Here is a 17876-nt window from a genome sequence, read left to right as displayed (position 1 = left end):
GAGAACGAGGGGGAGGTGAGGATCGTGGGGACTGGCGAGTGACTGAAGGACGACGCGTACTAATATTGCTGCTTTTCGTCTTGCAGGCCAATTCCGCAAGCGGTGTCCTCCGCTCAAGCATGCTGGCTGCGGGACATCGGATCCAGGCATGTGCTCGATGCAAGTGGCAGCATGGACAACCCGAGGCGATCGTCGAGCTATCCAGCTGTGCCACGACCTGGGCCAGCCAAATGTCGCACCAATCATAAAGTTTCGTGCGCATTAGTTCCTGTTCGCGTATAGCCCCGCGTCCTATGGCCACGCCTCGCAGCATGCATGCAATGCGGGCGTCTGCGGGAAGCGCCACCTCACCGGAACACAACAGACCCTGCTGCACAGTCCCCGCATGCATGCACGCGACGCCATCGAGCACCGTGATAAACAATCATCGCGAAAAGCCATTGACCAATCGACGCCGAGCCGAGATAAGCAAGTCGCTGACGGTAAACGCTCTCCCCGCGCCTTGTACGAGGTGATAGGCAGAGCGGGATTGGGCTGCCTGGCTTGGCCGTTGCACAGCTGAAAGCGGCGCACTCGGAAGCTAGCCATTTCAGTTTCTCGATATGCATCCACCTTGATAGGGCATCAACACCGGTGTTGCAAGGATCGGGGCAAACTCCGCCGCGAGCTGCTGCACACGGATGAGCAGCCTGTACGTGATGTCACTTCTGTGCTGACGGCGAGACAAAGATAGCAAAGATGCTCGTGCTCAGCAGCCGTCTCCGCATCCCTTACTTCCCGTCGATGGTTGCACTACCATTTTAGTCCATCAGTGGCGACGGAAGAGCTGCAATTCCCCTCTGGACCCCTGGAACGTGTGATGGATTCATTGGACAGACTCGTTCCATCGATGGTGTGATGGTGGAGAGTGGATTCACTGAGGTAATTGACGAGAAGCGGGGACCCGTAGCCGCCGCCACTGCCTCTACGATAGGCCAATGGCAAGGCATACGGATGCCTTTCTTTGATATCAATGTTTCGTGAGTGGGGCAGAAGCATGTGATGGTCGTGCATCAGTCACGGAGGAAACATTGACGCGGAGGATATAACGGTGGCTTACCTTCACTAAGTGCATCTCCCCAAGCCACGGCACTTCCTCTGAGCAAGCACAGTCACCATGCTCAACCCATTCGCCTCCGCAAAGCCAGCCTCAGGCTGGAACCCCTTCAGCAGTCCCAAGAGCGTGCTTCCCAAAGCACTTGCTCCGGCTCCCAAGAAAGGCTTGTTGCCGTCAGGTCTCTTCGGGAAAAAGCCACCAGCGGGACTGCAATCCCTTACGAAACTTATTGGGCCCCTTGCGGGATTCTTACCTATCCTCCTCCCTCTTCTTGGCGTCGTTCTTGCTGTTGCCGCTTTCCAAACACTCTTTAACAAAAAACCTCTGAGCTCGCTTGTACCATCCAAGCTAAAGGAGCTCAACCCCTTGAAGAACCTCCCCAGCCTCAAGCCTCTCACAGACAAGCTTCCAAGCCTCAAACCCCTCACAGCCAAACTCCCCAGCCTGCCCAAATTGCCCGGATCCAAGCTCCCCACAGACAAGCTCACCAACGGCAAACTCCCTGACCTGAAAAACCTCAAGTCCCCACTCGCCAACCTCCCCAATGGTAGCAAGCTCAGCAAAAACCTGCCAAAGGGGCACTTCCTCAGCGACAAGCTCCCCAAGCCGCAGCTGCCCGGGCCGCTGAAGTGGCTCAACCCGATCGAGGCGCTGAAGAGCACCATCAAGACAACCGTCTTGGACGTGCTGCACCTAGACAAGGTCCCGGGCATCAAGGACATCATCAACTGGTTCATGAAGCCCAAGGGCTTCATCCCGAAGGGCACGCTCGCCACGCTGTCCAGCCTGCCCTCGCTGCGGCTGGGCTTGCTGTCGAAGCTCAACCCGCTCAACGCCAAGATCTTCAACCGCAAGAAGATCGCCGAGGAGGAGGACGATGAAAAGTTCCAGGCAGGCGAGCCGTATGGCGATCCTGAAGTTGTGTCGACGAATCTCGTGCAGGATTTGCGCACGATTGGCTTCGCGACGTCGGTGAAGGATTTGAAGACGCTGATTACGGCATTCAAGACGAAGGGGAAGCCGCAGAATGACCGCGAGATGCTGGTGAGTGGTGGAGAAGACCTGGTGTGGCTCTGCTGCTGCAACCGAAGCTTACTGGATTACAGATGGAGAAGATGATTGCGCTCACCGCGTCTTTGCCACGCACCTCAAAGGCGCGTGGGAAGCTCTCTGGAGTCATCATCGACACGCTGTGGTCGGCCCTCCAGCATCCTCCGCTCACTTACCTCGGAGAGAAGTACCAATACCGCACTCCCGATGGAAGCTACAATGTAAGCAGTACCATGGCATTACGAAGTGATGGTGCTGACCCCGGCCGCAGAACCCAATGAATCCCGACCTCGGAAAGGCGGGAAGCCACTACGCCCGCTCGGTGCCGAGAATCAAGTCTCAGCACGGTGTGCCCCCGGATCCAGGTCTGCTCTTCGACCTGCTCATGTGCAGGTCCGACGAGACCTTCAAAGAGAACCCGGCAGGCATCAGCTCGGTGCTCTTCTACCACGCGACCATCATCATCCACGGTGAGCCCCCATCCGTGCACACCTTCCATTCCTGTTCCCCGGGCTGACTTTCGGCAGACATCTTCCGCACGAACCGCTTCGACAACAACATCTCGGACACGTCGTCATACCTCGACCTCGCGCCGCTCTACGGGTCGAGCCTCGAAGACCAGCTGAAGGTGCGGACGATGGAGAAGGGCCTGCTGAAGCCGGACACGTTCCACGAGCGGCGGCTGCTGGGCCAGCCGCCGGGCGTCAACGTCATGCTGATCATGTACAACCGCTTCCACAACTACGTTGCGGACGTGCTGTTGAAGATCAACGAGGGCGGCCGCTTCACGCTGCTGCCGTACGAGACGGAAGAGGAGAAGAAGAAGGCCATTGCCAAGCAGGACAACGACCTCTTCCAGACGGCGAGACTGTAAGTGCAAGCACCATCCCCTGATGCGCCACCCAGCAATGCTAACTGACCACCCCCCCAGCATCACCGGCGGCCTCTACATCAACATCAGTCTGCACGACTACCTGCGCGGCCTGACCAACTGCCACCACTCGACGACCGACTGGACGCTGGACCCACGCATCGCCGCCTCCCGCCTCTTCGACCCCGAAGGCATCCCGCGCGGCATCGGCAACCAAGTGTCGGCCGAGTTCAACCTGCTGTACCGGTTCCACAGCATCATCTCGAAGAAAGACGAGATCTGGCTCAACGAGTTCCTGACCTCGCTCTTCCCGGGCTCCACCAAGTCCCTCGACGAGCTGACCCCTCAAGAATTCGTCCAGGGCCTCTTCGCCTTCGAGCAAACCATCCCCGCCGACCCGGCCAAACGCGAATTCGGCAACCTCAAGCGCGGCGCCGACGGCAAGTTCTCCGACGCCGACCTCGTCCGCACCATGACCGAGGCCATGGAGGACCCGGCGGGGCTCTTCGGCCCGCGCATGGTCCCCAAGTTCCTCAAGATCGTCGAGATCACCGGCATCCTGACGGCGCGCAAGTGGCAGCTGGCCTCGCTCAACGAGCTGCGCGACTTCTTCAAGCTGAAGCGGCACGACACGTTCGAAGACCTGAACCCCGATCCGGCCATCGCGGACCTGCTGCGCAAGCTGTACGACCACCCGGACATGGTCGAGATGTACCCGGGCATGTTCCTCGAGGACGCGAAGCCGCGCATGGACCCGGGGTGCGGCGGGTGTCCGCCGTACACGGTCGGGCGGGCCGTCTTCAGCGACGCGGTGACGCTCGTGCGCAGCGACCGCTTCTGCACGCTCGACTACACGGCGTCGAACCTGACGCAATGGGGCTTCAACGAGGTGGCGGCCGACTACGACGTGCTGGGCGGGTCGAAATTCTACTGGCTGTTCCAGCGCGCCTTCCCCGGCTGGTTCCCTTACAACTCGCTGCACATCATGCAGCCCATGTTCACGCGCAAGATGAACGAGGAGATAGCGCGCGAGATCGGGACGATTGGGGACTACACGCTCGCGGGGCCGAAGCCGCCGGCGCGGCCGATCCTGCTGACCGAGCACGCCAAGATAACGGGCGTGCTCGAGGACCAGGCCAACTTCCACGTGCCGTGGGTGCTGTACGAGGACCTGTTCCCCGGCAAGAAGAGCTTCGCGGGCTTCATGCTGGGCGGCGACAAGGCGGCCAACACGGCGCAGAAGAAGCTGGTCGGCGAGATCCTCAACACGCCCGCCGAGTTCGCCACGCTGCTGGCCGACACGGCCGTGGCCGTCGGGCGGAACCTGATCAAGAAGGAGTGCCTGGAATTGCGCAAGGGGCTGGACCAGCTGGATATCATCCGCGACGTCGCCATCCCGCTCAACACGCGCATCATCGCCGACCTCTGGTGCCAGGACCTGCACACCGACGAGAACCCCGGCGGCACGCTCACGACGGTCCAGTTGTACAAGCACCTCATGGACGTGCGCACCTTCGGCTTCAACAACAACGACCCGGCCATGACGTGGCGGCGGCGGGAGTGGGCGCGCGAGGGCGCCGAGGTGCTGATCCCGACGACGATGAAGTCCATCAAGGAGGGCACCGCGTCGCTGACCCCGGGCCTGCTCAAGAAGGCCGGCACGGGCATCCAGAAGGGCCTCGGCAAGATCCCGCTGCTCGGCAAGCTCGTGCCGAAGCCCGAGGAGAAGGCGGGCAGCCTGAGGTGGTACGGGAACAATGTCGCCAAGGAGCTGTTGGCGGCGGGCAAGACGTTGGAGGAGACGGCGGATATTTGCTGGTTGACGGCGTTAGCGGGGGTTGGGGCGCCCGTGTCGATGGTATGTTGTGTTATCTCTCTATCTCAGTGGTCTCGTCAAGCTTCTTTTTTTTTTTTCTTTTACCGGGTTCAGATGGGCTGACATTGCGGTGGTGTGGCAACACGACAGTTCGCGGACGTCATGTCGTACTTCCTGCAGCCCGACAACATCCACCACTGGGAGAAGATCCAGGAGCTCTGCGGCAGCACCGATCAAAACCGCAGCGCCGCCGACAAGACGCTGCGCAAGTACGTGCTCGAGGCCGAGCGCATCGTCAGCAACCTGCGCGGCGCCCGCGTCTGCGTCGGCAGCACCACCATCGACGGGAAGACGTTCAACCCGGGCGATTTTATCGTGTGTCTCTTCGTAAGTTGCCCTTATCTCCTAACGTAACCGCGCCATTGCTCACTTGGGAATTACCTATAGGGCCCCGCCTGCCGCGACGGCAAGGTCGTCCCGGAGCCGGACGAGTTCAAGCTGGACCGCCCCGCCAACGCGTACATCCACTGGGGCGTGGGGCCGCACGAGTGCCTGGGCAAGGAGATCGCCGTGTCCATCGTCATGTCGCTGGTCAAGGTGTGCGCGGAGCTCAAGAACCTGCGCCCCGCGCCGGGCGAGATGGGCGTGCTCAAGAACATCATGGTCGGCACCGAGCGGTGCTACCTGAACGACAGCTGGTCGTGGCTGACGTTCGATCCGACGAGTAAGTGTTTCTTTTCCGAAAAGCCAGCCCCTTGGAATCTGTGGGCTGGGTGTGCTGACAACGTCGAAAAACAGCCTGGAAGATGCACTACGAAGGCTACGGCAAGGGCGTGTACCGCGAGTCCGCCGCCGCCGCCTCCAAGGGCCGCGACCTCAACGCGCTGTACAGCAGCCTGGTCAAGCAGAACCGCATGGGCCCCAAGGGCGTGACGCCCGAGGCCAACGGCGTGCTGCCCATCGCGAACGGGTACAAGGACGAGCCAAGCGCCGTGAACGGCGGGACGGCGCCGCCCGCAAAGAAGCCCAACAAACCCGTCACCAACGGCGCGGACGGATGGTCGTTCGATGGGGTCCCCGAGAGCAATAATGATGGCGGTGCCGTCAAGCCTCCCGTCGTCAATGGAAAAGGTATGCCAGCGCCCCCTCTGTGCTCGCCCATCAATTTTAATACCGTATTCTTCAGACGACAATCCCGGCGAGGAAGCAGCAGCACCGGAGGAACAACCTGAGGAGAAGCCCGAAGAGCCCCCCGTCGACCCCGACGTCCTGCACCGCGGCAGCTTCTCGAAGAAGGCCGACGACCGCAGCGGCGCCGGGCTAGGCTCGTACACGGAGCATATCACCTTCACCAAGCCTTACAACGCGCCTCCACGCATCTTCCTCGGCTTCTCGGCTCTCGAGGTCGATGCCGCCGCGCCCAGCTTCTGGCAGGAGGCCACGAACGTCACCAAGGAGGGCTTTGACCTGGCGGTCCACGTCTCCACCACCGGCAACGCGGCCAAGCTCTGGGAGCTCAAGAGCGTGTGGATCGAAGTCCCCGACGACGCGGCCCACGCCGACGTCCTGGTCGGCACCTGGGACTCAGCCAAGATCCCGGGCAAGCCCGCCAGCGACGGGACGGCCGTCGACTCGCCGTTCTTTCCCTACAAGAACTTCCCCGGCGCTGCCTCCGGCACCGGCGCCGCGAAGAAGGGCCGCCGCTCCGTCATCCCCTGGCTCTCCGGCTTCACCTTCGACGGCAGCGCCGACGAGCCGTTCGGCATCAAAGTCGACGGGCGCAGCAGCACCAACGACGCCGGCGACCTCGGCGCGACGGTGTCGTTCCGCACGCCGTCGAACCAGGTGCGGGCGCTGCCCAAGAGCGCGCGCGTCAGCTTCCTCGTGTTTTTCCCGAACAACAACAGCGACGGCAGCGCCGGGCTGAGCCCGGGCAGCGCGCGCGCCGAGTTCCCGAATCCGGACACGGACTCGATCACGGTGCTGTCGACGGCGAGCAAGCCGATCGAGGGCGTGGCTGGCGTGGATATGTTCCAGTACCTCGAGCCGGCTGAGTCTATTGCCTTGCGCGTCGTCGATCGCCAGAAGGAGCCGGATGAGGCGAAGTATTCGCTCGAGAGCTGGGGTGAGCCGTTGACGCATGATTTGTCGGCGGCGATCGTTAAGATTCCGAAGAAGGAGTGAGTGAGTGAGTGAGTGGTTGGGAAGTGTTTTCTCGGCGCGTGATGTCTTTCCTAAATTGGTTTGATGTGTCGAAAAGCTGCATTTTTTCAGGGTTGACCATGGATATAGCTGGTATTGCGCGGGGGATTTCGTTTGCGAGGCATTGTAGTGATAGGCTCGCTCTCTTCCGTTCGGATCATGATGAATGAGACATGTTCTTTTCCTCCGTCTCCGAGTCCTCCAGCTGGCCTCATCCCTGGACGTCGATGTGATGTGGGTTCTTCGTGCGCCCCGAAACGCAAAAAATATGCAGCATTCCATCTTGCAGGGTGAGGTTAGTGAATGCAGATGCTAGCGCCCGCCATTGATGACCGCGTTAGCCTTCTGCAGACATGCGGGAGGATCCGTACGCCACAGTCTGTTGTGGCTGGCTGCTAAATACGGATTGCCTTGATGTGCAGCCGGGGTGGTTGGAGACGAGTGGTGGGGCCGGTCGCGATCTCCACCTGGATGCACTGTGCGGGGTAGCTATCCTGGCTCTCGATCTTCGTATTTCCGTCGTCGTGGAAATCATCTATGTAGGCCGTCTTGCCTTCGCACGCGATGGTAGCTGAAGTCGAACACGGAGCCAATGGCTCCGGAGGCGATTGTCAGACATGCTTAAACCGCGCATTTTGGCCCGTGGCGGTCAGCTATTACAAATCGGCAAACCCCACCCGCATTAGTAATGACGCAACTGCACTTGTTGGACTTGCGCACATAAAGTCAGGTTACACAAGCCCCTCAAGGATAAACGGCACGTTCTGCCAAGGACTCAATCCCTACCCATGTCTCAGAACATCCTCATCACCGGCGGCTCGGGCTACCTCGGCGGCACCCTGTTGGCACGATGGAAAGATGCCAATCTCGGTGGCTACGACAAGCTGTTCGCCTTGGTTCGAACGGAGGCTCAGGCCGAGGCCGTCAAGAGTTACGGCGCCCAGCCTGTAACCCTGAACGTCAATGATGAGGCTGCTGTCAGAGAGACCATCGTGGCCAATGAGATCAACATCGTCTATTACCTGATTGACTCCGGACGGTCAGACTCGCAGGTCTTCTTCATCAAGGCGCTAGGCGAGCTGAAAAAGAGGACGGGCCAAGAGGTGCATCTTTTGCATGTGAGTCGGACAATCGAGATTCTCGCAGCATCCTCATACTGAGTGCGTCTTCTAGACAACGGGCGCCAAGATGTTCTCAAGCCTCGTTGGCGTTCCAACCGACCGTCCGCTTCTCGATACGGATCCAGACCTGTATTCCATCCAAAAGGGTCTGAAGGTGCCGGCGCGAGCGATGCAAGAGGTACGAAGTAGCTTGCATAGGCGAGTGGCGCTCTGCAATGTTAACCCGAGAATAGGCGGTCGACGCGAATACCACGGTCATTGAGCAGGGCGAAGCGCACGGTGTCAAGACCTACATCTTTGCTCCCTGCATCGTCTGTAAGTCTTTGCTGTTTCCGAGAAACAGGGTTTCGGACTGATGAGCTGGGTCAGACGGCAAAGGCGAAGGGTTCGGAAATCCAATTTCAATCCAAACGGTAGCGATCGTCAAGGCGGCTAGAGCAGCGGGCCAAGTTTACAAGGTTACACCGGGGCGACCGGTGAGTCCCCCGTTTCCTCGCTTTCCGGCGGCTGGCTGATGGAAGAGACAGAGGTGGCCAGTGTGCCATATCGTCGACAACACGACCCTGTACCTCGCCATCTTGAGGTCGATCCTGAACAAGGAGGAGCCCGGTCATGGAAAGCGCGGATACTACCTTGCAGCGTCGGGCAGCGTGGCGTGGGACGAGCTCTACGCCGCCATGGCTACGGCGCTTGCGAAGCGCGGCGCCATCAAGAACGACGCGATCGAGGATGCCGACGATGCGGCGCTCGAGAAGATGGCATCTGGTCTTGACTGTCCGAAGTCGTTCGTGGAGGTTCAGCTTGGAGGAAAGTGAGTATTCGACCCTCCTGATCGGCAGAAGCGGCGCTGATTGAGTTCAAACTTGCAGATGCACCTTCACCGCCGCGCACGGTGCGGAGATCGGATGGAAGCCGCAGTACCCACCGGAGCATGCATTGGAAGCAGCAGACGCGGAGGTCGACTTGATCTTGCGAAACCTGTAGCTGATTATGATGCCGCATGTTGATTAATAGTCTCTGTATTAATGCAATTCATTCTCACAGAAGCGCAGGAAGAGATTGATGAGTGTCGCAGCGGAGAAGGAGAAACCGGAGCCTTTGTTTGGCCATGAATGCGCGATGTCTGTGCGAGCAAGGGGTTCTGGACGACAGCTCTGACCAGCTCGACTTTGTTGCGATGTGTATAGTGTTGAGCGTCAGTGAGAATTCCCGCCGAATGAAAAGTCGTCTCCGGCCTGTGCGGTCGAGTTCCACGTGATCGCGTTTCGCGTCGCGCGTTCGTGACTAAGCGGCGCCAAGCTCCCAGCCTCCTCACCAACTTCATCTCGTTGCCTGCCCTCACCACTCAACCCATCCGCATCGACACCGCCCATCATCCCATCAACGCCATTTCCCCCGAGCCATCGCCAGCAGCTGCAACCACGCCTTTTCCGCTCGAATCCGCTCGCGCTGCCTTTTCCCGCTCCCGACCGGATCATCGGACCTTTGTCACGGCAGTCAACAGCTGCGCCTGCTTCCACACCGCCCGCTCCGTGCGTCCCCGGGATCTCGAGTCGGCCGTGTGTATCTCATTCGCAAGCCAGCATCCACTCTGAGCCACTGCGCTCGCCGGTATACAGCAGACGGCCTCGTGTTTCCCGTATCGAGTGAGCCCGAGTGCTTCTCATACCGGGCAGACCGGTGCGCCTCTCTCGTACTGTGCGACGTTTTGTTCTCGTTGGGTGCGCTTGCGTCGACGAGATCGGCGGTGTGTGCTTGATCAATCCTTGGTGGATCGCGAGCTGCGATAAATCACCTGTGCTTCTCCTGCCGGGCGGACCGTGTGCCTCACATCATCGCTGTCGAGGCCGTGTGTACCCCCGCAGCTGTGAGCCGGGTAGTTGTCACGCTCTTGAAGCATCGTGGAATTCAGAAGAGACGGAAGTTCTATGCAACACGGTGCTGGGGATCGAATTTATCAAGATAGACAACAATGGAGGCAGCCATAGCAAAGCACATTGATCCTTCGAATCTCTTGATTGAGCGCGCTGTTGCAGAGTGGGATAGTGATGAAAAAACATGCTTCCTCGGTGACGAAGCGAACAGTTCCTTCAACATGACTGTCGGACTCGATCCGTCGACGGACAAGCTGCTTCTCTGGTTCCAACTGGTCGTCAGCGTCAAGCGTCACCGTGCTGCAACCCACAGCCGTCCACGTTCGCTGTTCATGCTGCTTCAAGCCGACATGTTCGACCATGACCACGATCCTTGCTTCTCCCTCAACCACGTCTCCGAGGTGCCTGCGCCGAAAGCGACTCTAGAAGCCATTTCCCGTGCTAGCCTTGGCGGCGACAATACCCGCACGTTTCAGCTGCATCTGCGTTTGAAGGAGCATAGCCAAGTCGTGATGCCCAAGTCGGATCCTCCGCTCATCCCCGCCACCGAAAAGAGCCGCCGTCTGCTGCGCTCTTTCAGATCTCTCTCCGAAGCCACCAGCTTCTCCGTCTATTTGCCATTGGGTGCGGATCGCGTGCAGTCACTCCAAGAAGTTTGCAACAGCTTGCTTTCGAAGCAGTTGGTCAGCCACGACATCGACTTCCGGTCATTTTATACGGGTGGCGCTGAACGTGACGTTTGGTCCAATTTTGATATCTTCCTAGACTCCGCATCTGAACACAACGCACCAAAGGCCGGCCCACTCGCGGCTACCACCAGCTCCCCGCCCCAAGGTCCCAGCTTCGAGCGCAAGAGCGCAAAAGCAGTTGAAGCACCAGCGGAAGAGGATGAAGATGCTCTAGCGGAACCGGCGCCCCCTCCTCAATATGAAGATGACGACGCCTCCACAGTTAAGCAGCCAAAACCTTCACTTCCCCCAGACCCAGCATCACCCCTACTTTACCGACCTGAACTCGATCTCGACGGCGAAACGACGGAAGAGGACGAAGAACCACCGACCGAGCAGACACCGGCCTCACCTCATTCACCACCACGCAAGAAACGCAAGGCCGACAACGACAGCCCGGCAGCCAGCCCAGCAGTTCCTCCCCTACCCCCACACGCAGCAGCTGTACCACCACCACCACCACCACCACCAGAAGAAGAGGGAGAAGAAGAAGAAGAAGGAGAAGAAGAAGCAGAAGCAGAAACAGAAGCATCTCCCCTCCCTCCCTACCCTTCATCCTCCTCCTCCCGCCCCCGCCCCGGCAACAAACCCCGCGTCCGCTTCACCAACCCCACCACCACCCCATCAATCCAACAACCCAACCGCACCATCTCCAGCCACCTCAACACGACCCCGTCCTCGCTCCGCACCGCCTTGGCCCGCTTTCTGCGTTGGCTGGCCGCCGTCGACGTCGACCTGCAGGACAAGTACGACGGCTTGCTCTGGGACATGGGCGACGCGGCGGCGGCGGGCGACGGGGTCAGGTTCTACCGGCTGCAGGCAAGGTGCAAGGCTGAGGTGTTGGTTGGGTATAGGAGGAGGGAACCGGTTGCCGGTGGCACGGGGGGTGAGGGGGAGGAGTAGATGAATGTGGATGGAATTGTGGCTATTTACAAGGTTTGGTTGGGTGTGTATATATGTACGGAAGGACGCGCGCGCTTGTTGCAGATTTGAACGAGAGTGTGGGGGTTTCCTTCTTTTTCGACTCCAGGTTTCGTTATAGCTCCAGCATCCCCCATCCCGCCTCCTCCCCCTTCCATCCACCTCTCCGGATCTTTCAAGGACAGTCATCAACCCCATTATTAGCATAAACGCAATAATCGCTAATCCCACTCCCCAACTGCGTCGGCTCATCCCCATCATCATTGCCCTGATACCACGCGCAAATCGCACTGACCCCATCCGCACACGTGCCCGAAATGGTCGCCTTGTCGCCGTAGTTGGAGTTGACGCCGGCGAGCAGCTTGCCGTTGACAGCCCACACGCCGGACATGGTGACGGAGCGCGTGTACTGCGTGCCGCAGTTGCCGCAGCTGCGGTAGACCTTGCCGAAGTTCTCGGCGTAGAAGTCCTTGATGGACACGGCGCCGGCGCCGTTGTGCTGGACGATCTTGTCCGAGGCTTCAAAGGCGCCGCCGCCGACGACGTACGAGGTGCCGGATGATTGCTTGATGGTGAGGGCGTCTGTTTTGTCCCGTGTCAGCCAGCGCTACCACCCTCCTCCCCGTCCCCCGAAAGAAAAAAAAGCGAGAAAAACAAAAACATACCCTCACAAACATCCTCCCACCAAACATTCTGAATCGTGCACGGCCCCAGGCAATGCACGCCCTCCATCTGGTCCTTGCCGATAATCACGTTCTTCAACGTGCCGCCCGACTGCACGAGGAAGACGGCGTCCTTGTCGCCGCCCTCCTCCTGCCCGCCGCACGACACGCCGCGGTCGTACTTCTTCATCCCGCCGTCGAAGACGGACACCGTCGTCGCCGCCGACAAAACGACGTGGCCCGAGGATGCGGGCATGACGTTCGTCGCGAAGCGCTTGCCGAGGACCTTTGTGGGTTTGTTGTTTGGGTCTGGGGCGGCGGTGGGGTCGGGGAGCGCCATGCCGCTGGCCAGCGAGGCGGCGAGGAGGGTGAGGAGGGTGGGGAGGTGCATGGTTGTTGCTCTCTCGAGGCACTTGTTGTTGGCTGAGGGTGTAAGGTGGTGAATCTGCTGGCGGAATCACGTCAACGGCAGCGGGGTTTTATACATCGAGCATCTCTCTTCCTATTTCCTTCTTGAAACAAAACATCATGCTGTCGCGGCGGAGAAACTCCTCGCCTGGACGACCATGTTCCGCTCGTCGCCAAGGCCGTGGTTGAAATTGACTGTCGTGCGTTGCGGGAAGGCGGGACCACGAAAGGACGTATCTCTCCCCATCATTTCCACCAGCCAGCTTCGTCCTCTTGCGCCATACCAGGGCTCTCTGTCCAGGCACTGGAGGATAACGGCCAGACGCGCGCCGAATGGTATCCCGGTCTTCCTCGTGGCAAGCACCGCCATTCCAGGCAGGTCAATATGGAGAAATGCGGGAACTAAAGGCTTCGGAGCCGAAACAAGACAATAGGCGAGTTCTGCCCCCCATGCTGAGGTTAATGTGACACCAACCAGTGCGACCAGGGGGTACGCAAGCAACAAAGCAGGTGGAGAGACAAGAAACCAATCCTATCGGCTGACGCGCTTTTTCTTCAGGTCCTAATCTGTACAATTACCCCATTACCCCGGCTATACAATTAACTGCATGGCATGTGGCTTACTTCCACCAATGCCGAGCATTCTGGGGCTGTCATACGGCTATCAGCGCCGCCTTGGCGAGTCTTGGCTCTCCCCGCTACTTGCTAATAAGCCCGCTCAAGGTTTGCTTGGCAAGAGCCGTTTTGGCGGACGCCGACCGGGGCGGCGGCCTCTTCCGGGTAATATAGCGTCGGGCCGATACGTGGGGAAAGAAGTAGTAGTAGGTATGCGGAGAGCGGGGGACTGCTATTGCCGCTCGGTGGCTGCCCGACGCATGCACGCTTCTCGGTAAATATTAGCCAATGGGAGCGGGGTACTGAAGTAGTTGGGTGAGATAGTGATATGGCGACGATCCCGCCTTTGCGCCAGCCCGCCAGTTGTGTACTACCTGGGCGCCTTGGGAGGTGTCAGAGACAGATGCTGTAAACTAAATGCTGGAGGAGAGCCGAATCTGACCCCTTTCGCACCCGATGCATCTTGCGCAGTTACCATACCGTGAGCGCCGGCGATTCTTCACGCTCTACCACGGCGCGGAGAAGTCTCCAGATCCGGCGCCGGGATAAAAGTCGAAACCGAAAGAGCCGCCGTCCATCCCATCCAGACCCACGCTCAACCAGTTCGCCCAATCCTCAGCCAAGGCATCCGCATTAAACATGGGGTCGAAAAGCCCCCCACCACTACCACCGGCCGCTGCCGTTGCCGACCCCGCAAACATTCCCTGTTCCTGAGTTGGTGCCTCGCCGGCGCCAGAATTCGCAACATCCATTGGCGGCAAATTAGCAGCAGCGGACGTGGCGGCGTCAGGAACAGGCTGCGGTGCACCAGTGGCATCCGCCGCCCTATTTACGCTGTCACCACTCTGCGCTGTTGGCCGGGAGGTCGATGTGGTGGTGGCGGCGCCGGTGGCAGGGGGGCCGCTCTGGACCTTGTGGATGAGAGACATCAGGCTGGACGTGTGGTGCGACATGGCATGCACATCATCGACGACGGCCCGGTCGAGGGAGCGCGAGGCGCGTTTCAAGAGATCCGTGGTGCCGAGGTCGGCGGCGGATGCGCGTAAGCCGGTTCCCTGTAAGGATGGTTGGTTGGTCGTTGCTTATGGTTCGTGCAGGGAGGGAGCAATTTACCTTCAAGAGCAGCGTAGCCGATGTGAAGACCCATGTCATGGTTGTGAACGGGAGGAAGCCGAGATAGCCTTCGCGCTCGAGGTCCAGGACGAGCTCTAGGACCTGGACGCTGGCTTTTGCGATCTAGTGGCCAGTCAGTTGGTGGTGGTGCATCACGCTTTGCTGGAGTGACATACTTCTTCAGTCATCTGGAGGTCTCTGCGGCTCCGCTCCGAGCGCAGCACCTCCGCGATGCTCAGCCCCTGCGGCCGATAAGATCGCTCGAAGTGCCGGATGTCCGGCTCGCGCGTCGAAAAGCCCCGCAGGCGCTCGATAATCGCTTGGAAGAAAATGGCATGCATGTAGGTCCAGACGTTGTGATACTGGATCTCGAGCGTCTTCCTGAACGCAAACGGCCCTGCGCCATCACCCTCCAGTCAGCCACATCACACCAAAAACAAATTTCCCTCCCTATCCACACATACCTCCCACGCGCTGGAACTTATTCCACCAATCACCAAAAATCTCCACCAAGCTCGCCACCATCTCCGGATGGCGATCGCTCGCAATGATGTCCTTCGTCGCGCTGACAGACGCGTACAGCGTGTTCTCAACGAGCCGGGCCAGCCGGTACAATTCCGCCCTGGTATTGAGCAGCGCCGCGTATACGCTTTCGTCGGTGTACTCCTCTGCAGCGGAGGCCGTCGGCGTGGGTAGCTTGAGGAAGGAGCTGCGGCCCAGCCGGAACGAGACCTCCCAGGTAAGCGGGATGAGCAGGTCACGGACACGGGCACGGCGACGGATATTGGCCGGTGGGCGAGGGTTGGGCTCGCGGGAGCGGCTGAGGCCTTCGACGAGGGAGATCTCGTCGGCGAGGTTGACGGCGTGGCCAAGTAGGCGCCTGTGAGGCGGTTAGGGGGGGGGAATGGCTGGAGGGGGCCGAAGGAAGGCGTACCAAGAGGTTGCGTTTATGCGGCGGGCGAGCATGTAGGCTTTGTGCGTCTCGTCATCTGCAAGGCTTCTTCAGTGCCCGTGCAAAAGAAAGCCAGCTGACTGTTGTGTCTGGAAGAGAAAAAATACCTATGACCGAGTTCTGGGCAGTGCCTGGATCGCCGGCATCTACGCCAAACATGTACGCAGTGCCCGCAACCATGCCCTGGTTGGGCATTACGTCCAACGGCCGTGGCCGCTGAAGGCAACATCAGTAACCGTTAGATACACACGCAGCAGGACTCACCCATTCAACAAGCAAAAGTATGCTCTCTATAATAGACAGCATGCGGCTTTCACGCCCAACATCATTCTCAACGCCCCACAATGACTGGTGGATGCTCTGCTGCGCCTGCTTGAACAGCAGACTGTGGATCTCGTGTGCGCGAGAACTTGCAGGCGTGCCATCCAGCCAAGCATACCGCGAGGTAACGGTAAGGATAGCGGTGCACAGTACCGGCTCGTTGACAACCAGGACATGCCGGCGCTCGCTGTCCTGGTACGTCTCATCCACGACGGGGTAGAGCGGCTGCATTCGATCAAAGTAGCTGCCAAATGATTAGATAAACAGCCACGCCGTATAACCTGATTGGCTAAGCATTCCAAGAAGGCCAAGACGCACCATTGCAGCAGAAACTCAGCCTCCTGCGGACTCATCCATCCATCCCTGCACAGCGGGAACTGCGCCCAGGGAGAGAGATCCCGTGACCGCAGCGTGCCTGAGATGGCAGCGGCATCCCAAGGGCTCCGGCCCGCTGACGACGCGGTGTGATACTCGCGAAACGTAGCCGTGCTCGTAGAAGACGCGGTTGCAGCGTTCGCTGCCGCCGTCGGTTGTTGCTGGCGTCCCGGCATAGGCCGAGCCTGCCCGTCGTCCCCAGGCACGGCAGCGCTGCCATTCGCCGCCGCCGCCGCCTCTCCCGCCGCCGCCGAAGCATGCACGCCCACCGACGGCACGTCACTCGGCACGGGATCGCCGCCGCGCGGCCCGAGAGGATGACCGCTATCCGCTGCTGTTAACGGCAAGCCCATCAGCACATCAATTCCTAAAACCCCATCTTCTTCCCCATCTCGCAAGCAGATTCTCAGATAGATTCTCACGCACCCTCATCATCCCCCCCTCCTCCCCTCGTCCTCCCCCTCCTCCTCGTCCCCCTCCCACCCACGCCCCCCGTCCTCGGCGGCCCAAAAACACAATCCAACCTCGACCGCCGGCACCGCGCACACGGCGGCTGCGGATCGTCTGGCGATCCCAGTTGGCAGCGGATCTTCTGCTCTTTGCATGCGAGGCAGGCCTGGTAGTTGCGGCGTGGGCGCCGGCGGACGGGGCCGGTGGAGCCGGAGCCGGAGGCGGGCGAGGGTTGGTTGGAGGTACTGGTAGCCGGGCCGGCCGATGACGTAGTGGGCGGCGATGGCGGCGACATGGCGGGCGAATGGGCGAATGGGCGTGTGTGGATTTCTCGCACAGAGTCGGATGGGGTGGGAAGTCGTGGTGCGTGGGTGGGTGCGAGGGCTGGCGTGCGGTTCCGATGGGAGCCGAGCCGAGCCGCGCCGGTTGTTGAGGGGAGGGCGGCCAGGACTTGTGCGCAATGCATCATCGTTTCGCGCCCGGGACTGTCTTGTGCGGCAATCACTTGTAGGCTGATTTGCTAGTCGTTTGACTTTATGTTGCTTAAATTGAACAAGAACATTCAATGTTTCCACCATCAACGGCCATTGAAAGTCAAAGTCGTGCCAGCTCGACCGTAACCTGCCGCGGCAGACAACCGAGTGTGCTAGCAAGGAGACGGACTAGAACAAGTGGAATTACTCGTGCAGGCTACACAGTTAGTCCAAATACTATTATGTAATTGTGGCAGATAGTATGAATAGATACATAGCTTACTCATCGGCAGAGGATAAGGACTCGCCCTCGGGCGACCGACCCTCCCTCTCGCTGACCACCAGCAATCCATACACATTTAACAATCATCACCAACTGCAGCGGTAATCCTCCAAAATTGTACCAGTAATCTAAAGTTGAAACGCCGCCTCCCTTTTTTTCTTTCTTTCTGAAGAATATAGACTGATGAAGGCAGTAAGGCTGGATGATGGGTGTCACGCAATACGGCCTTGAAAAAGAATCCATTCAGTGCCTTCTTAAGAATTGCAACAGACGTAAATACATGCAAACCCTATAAAAAGATTTATTCCACGGCAGTGTTCTCCGCGCTACAGGTATTCCCTTCTAGCTAATGTGAGGGAAGTAATAGGTCCATTGAGGTTGTTGAAAAGCAGAATCGGGTAAGTATGCGAAAGATATAAAACACTCAACTATAAGATAGACCCTTGAGAACATGTATAGCAAGCTATATCCTCCTGGCAGGCACGATAGAAGTATTTCAATGAATTGAAGTAAGTCATCATTTAATCCCAAATCACACTTACCAA

General features: G+C 59.3%; 5 protein-coding genes across 5 annotated transcripts; 3 read left to right on the top strand and 2 right to left on the bottom strand.

Moving 5' to 3' along the window:
• Window positions 1-1156: 1156 nt before the first annotated feature.
• LTHEOB_10538 (Prostaglandin g h synthase 2 cyclooxygenase pgh2 cox2) lies at window positions 1157-7017 on the top strand (the record flags this gene model as incomplete). The annotated part of the gene is made up of 10 exons (XM_035507194.1): window positions 1157-2140; window positions 2203-2367; window positions 2418-2616; window positions 2674-3016; window positions 3078-3794; window positions 3846-4875; window positions 4984-5220; window positions 5281-5557; window positions 5632-5964; window positions 6020-7017. 10 exons carry the CDS (start codon window positions 1157-1159, stop codon window positions 7015-7017), a joined length of 5283 nt encoding a protein of 1760 aa, XP_035367847.1.
• An 806-nt stretch (window positions 7018-7823) lies between these two features.
• On the top strand, window positions 7824-9140 carry LTHEOB_10537 (Nad dependent epimerase dehydratase; the record flags this gene model as incomplete). The annotated part of the gene is made up of 6 exons (XM_035507193.1): window positions 7824-8153; window positions 8209-8334; window positions 8390-8471; window positions 8526-8632; window positions 8684-8967; window positions 9026-9140. The coding sequence occupies 6 exons, from the start codon at window positions 7824-7826 to the stop codon at window positions 9138-9140; spliced, it is 1044 nt and encodes a 347-aa protein (XP_035367846.1).
• Window positions 9141-10128: 988 nt separating this feature from the next.
• On the top strand, window positions 10129-11661 carry LTHEOB_10536 (Di-copper centre-containing protein; the record flags this gene model as incomplete). The annotated part of the gene is made up of 1 exon (XM_035507192.1): window positions 10129-11661. The coding sequence occupies one exon, from the start codon at window positions 10129-10131 to the stop codon at window positions 11659-11661; it is 1533 nt and encodes a 510-aa protein (XP_035367845.1).
• A 193-nt stretch (window positions 11662-11854) lies between these two features.
• LTHEOB_10535 (Pectate lyase) lies at window positions 11855-12732 on the bottom strand (the record flags this gene model as incomplete). The annotated part of the gene is made up of 2 exons (XM_035507191.1): window positions 11855-12261; window positions 12345-12732. The coding sequence occupies 2 exons, from the start codon at window positions 12730-12732 to the stop codon at window positions 11855-11857; spliced, it is 795 nt and encodes a 264-aa protein (XP_035367844.1).
• Window positions 12733-13870: 1138 nt separating this feature from the next.
• On the bottom strand, window positions 13871-16870 carry LTHEOB_10534 (C6 transcription factor; the record flags this gene model as incomplete). Its single annotated transcript, XM_035507190.1, has 9 exons — window positions 13871-14419; window positions 14478-14600; window positions 14654-14874; window positions 14942-15357; window positions 15412-15466; window positions 15537-15645; window positions 15694-15994; window positions 16069-16459; window positions 16552-16870. The coding sequence occupies 9 exons, from the start codon at window positions 16868-16870 to the stop codon at window positions 13871-13873; spliced, it is 2484 nt and encodes an 827-aa protein (XP_035367843.1).
• Between the last annotated feature and the right edge of the window lie 1006 nt (window positions 16871-17876).

This window comes from Lasiodiplodia theobromae (genome assembly GCF_012971845.1).
Source record: "Lasiodiplodia theobromae strain AM2As chromosome Unknown scaffold_39, whole genome shotgun sequence".
In the NCBI taxonomy this organism is placed as follows: domain Eukaryota; kingdom Fungi; phylum Ascomycota; class Dothideomycetes; order Botryosphaeriales; family Botryosphaeriaceae; genus Lasiodiplodia; species Lasiodiplodia theobromae.
Note: the sequence above shows the minus strand (reverse complement) of the source record. Positions and strands in the feature narration are given on the sequence as shown.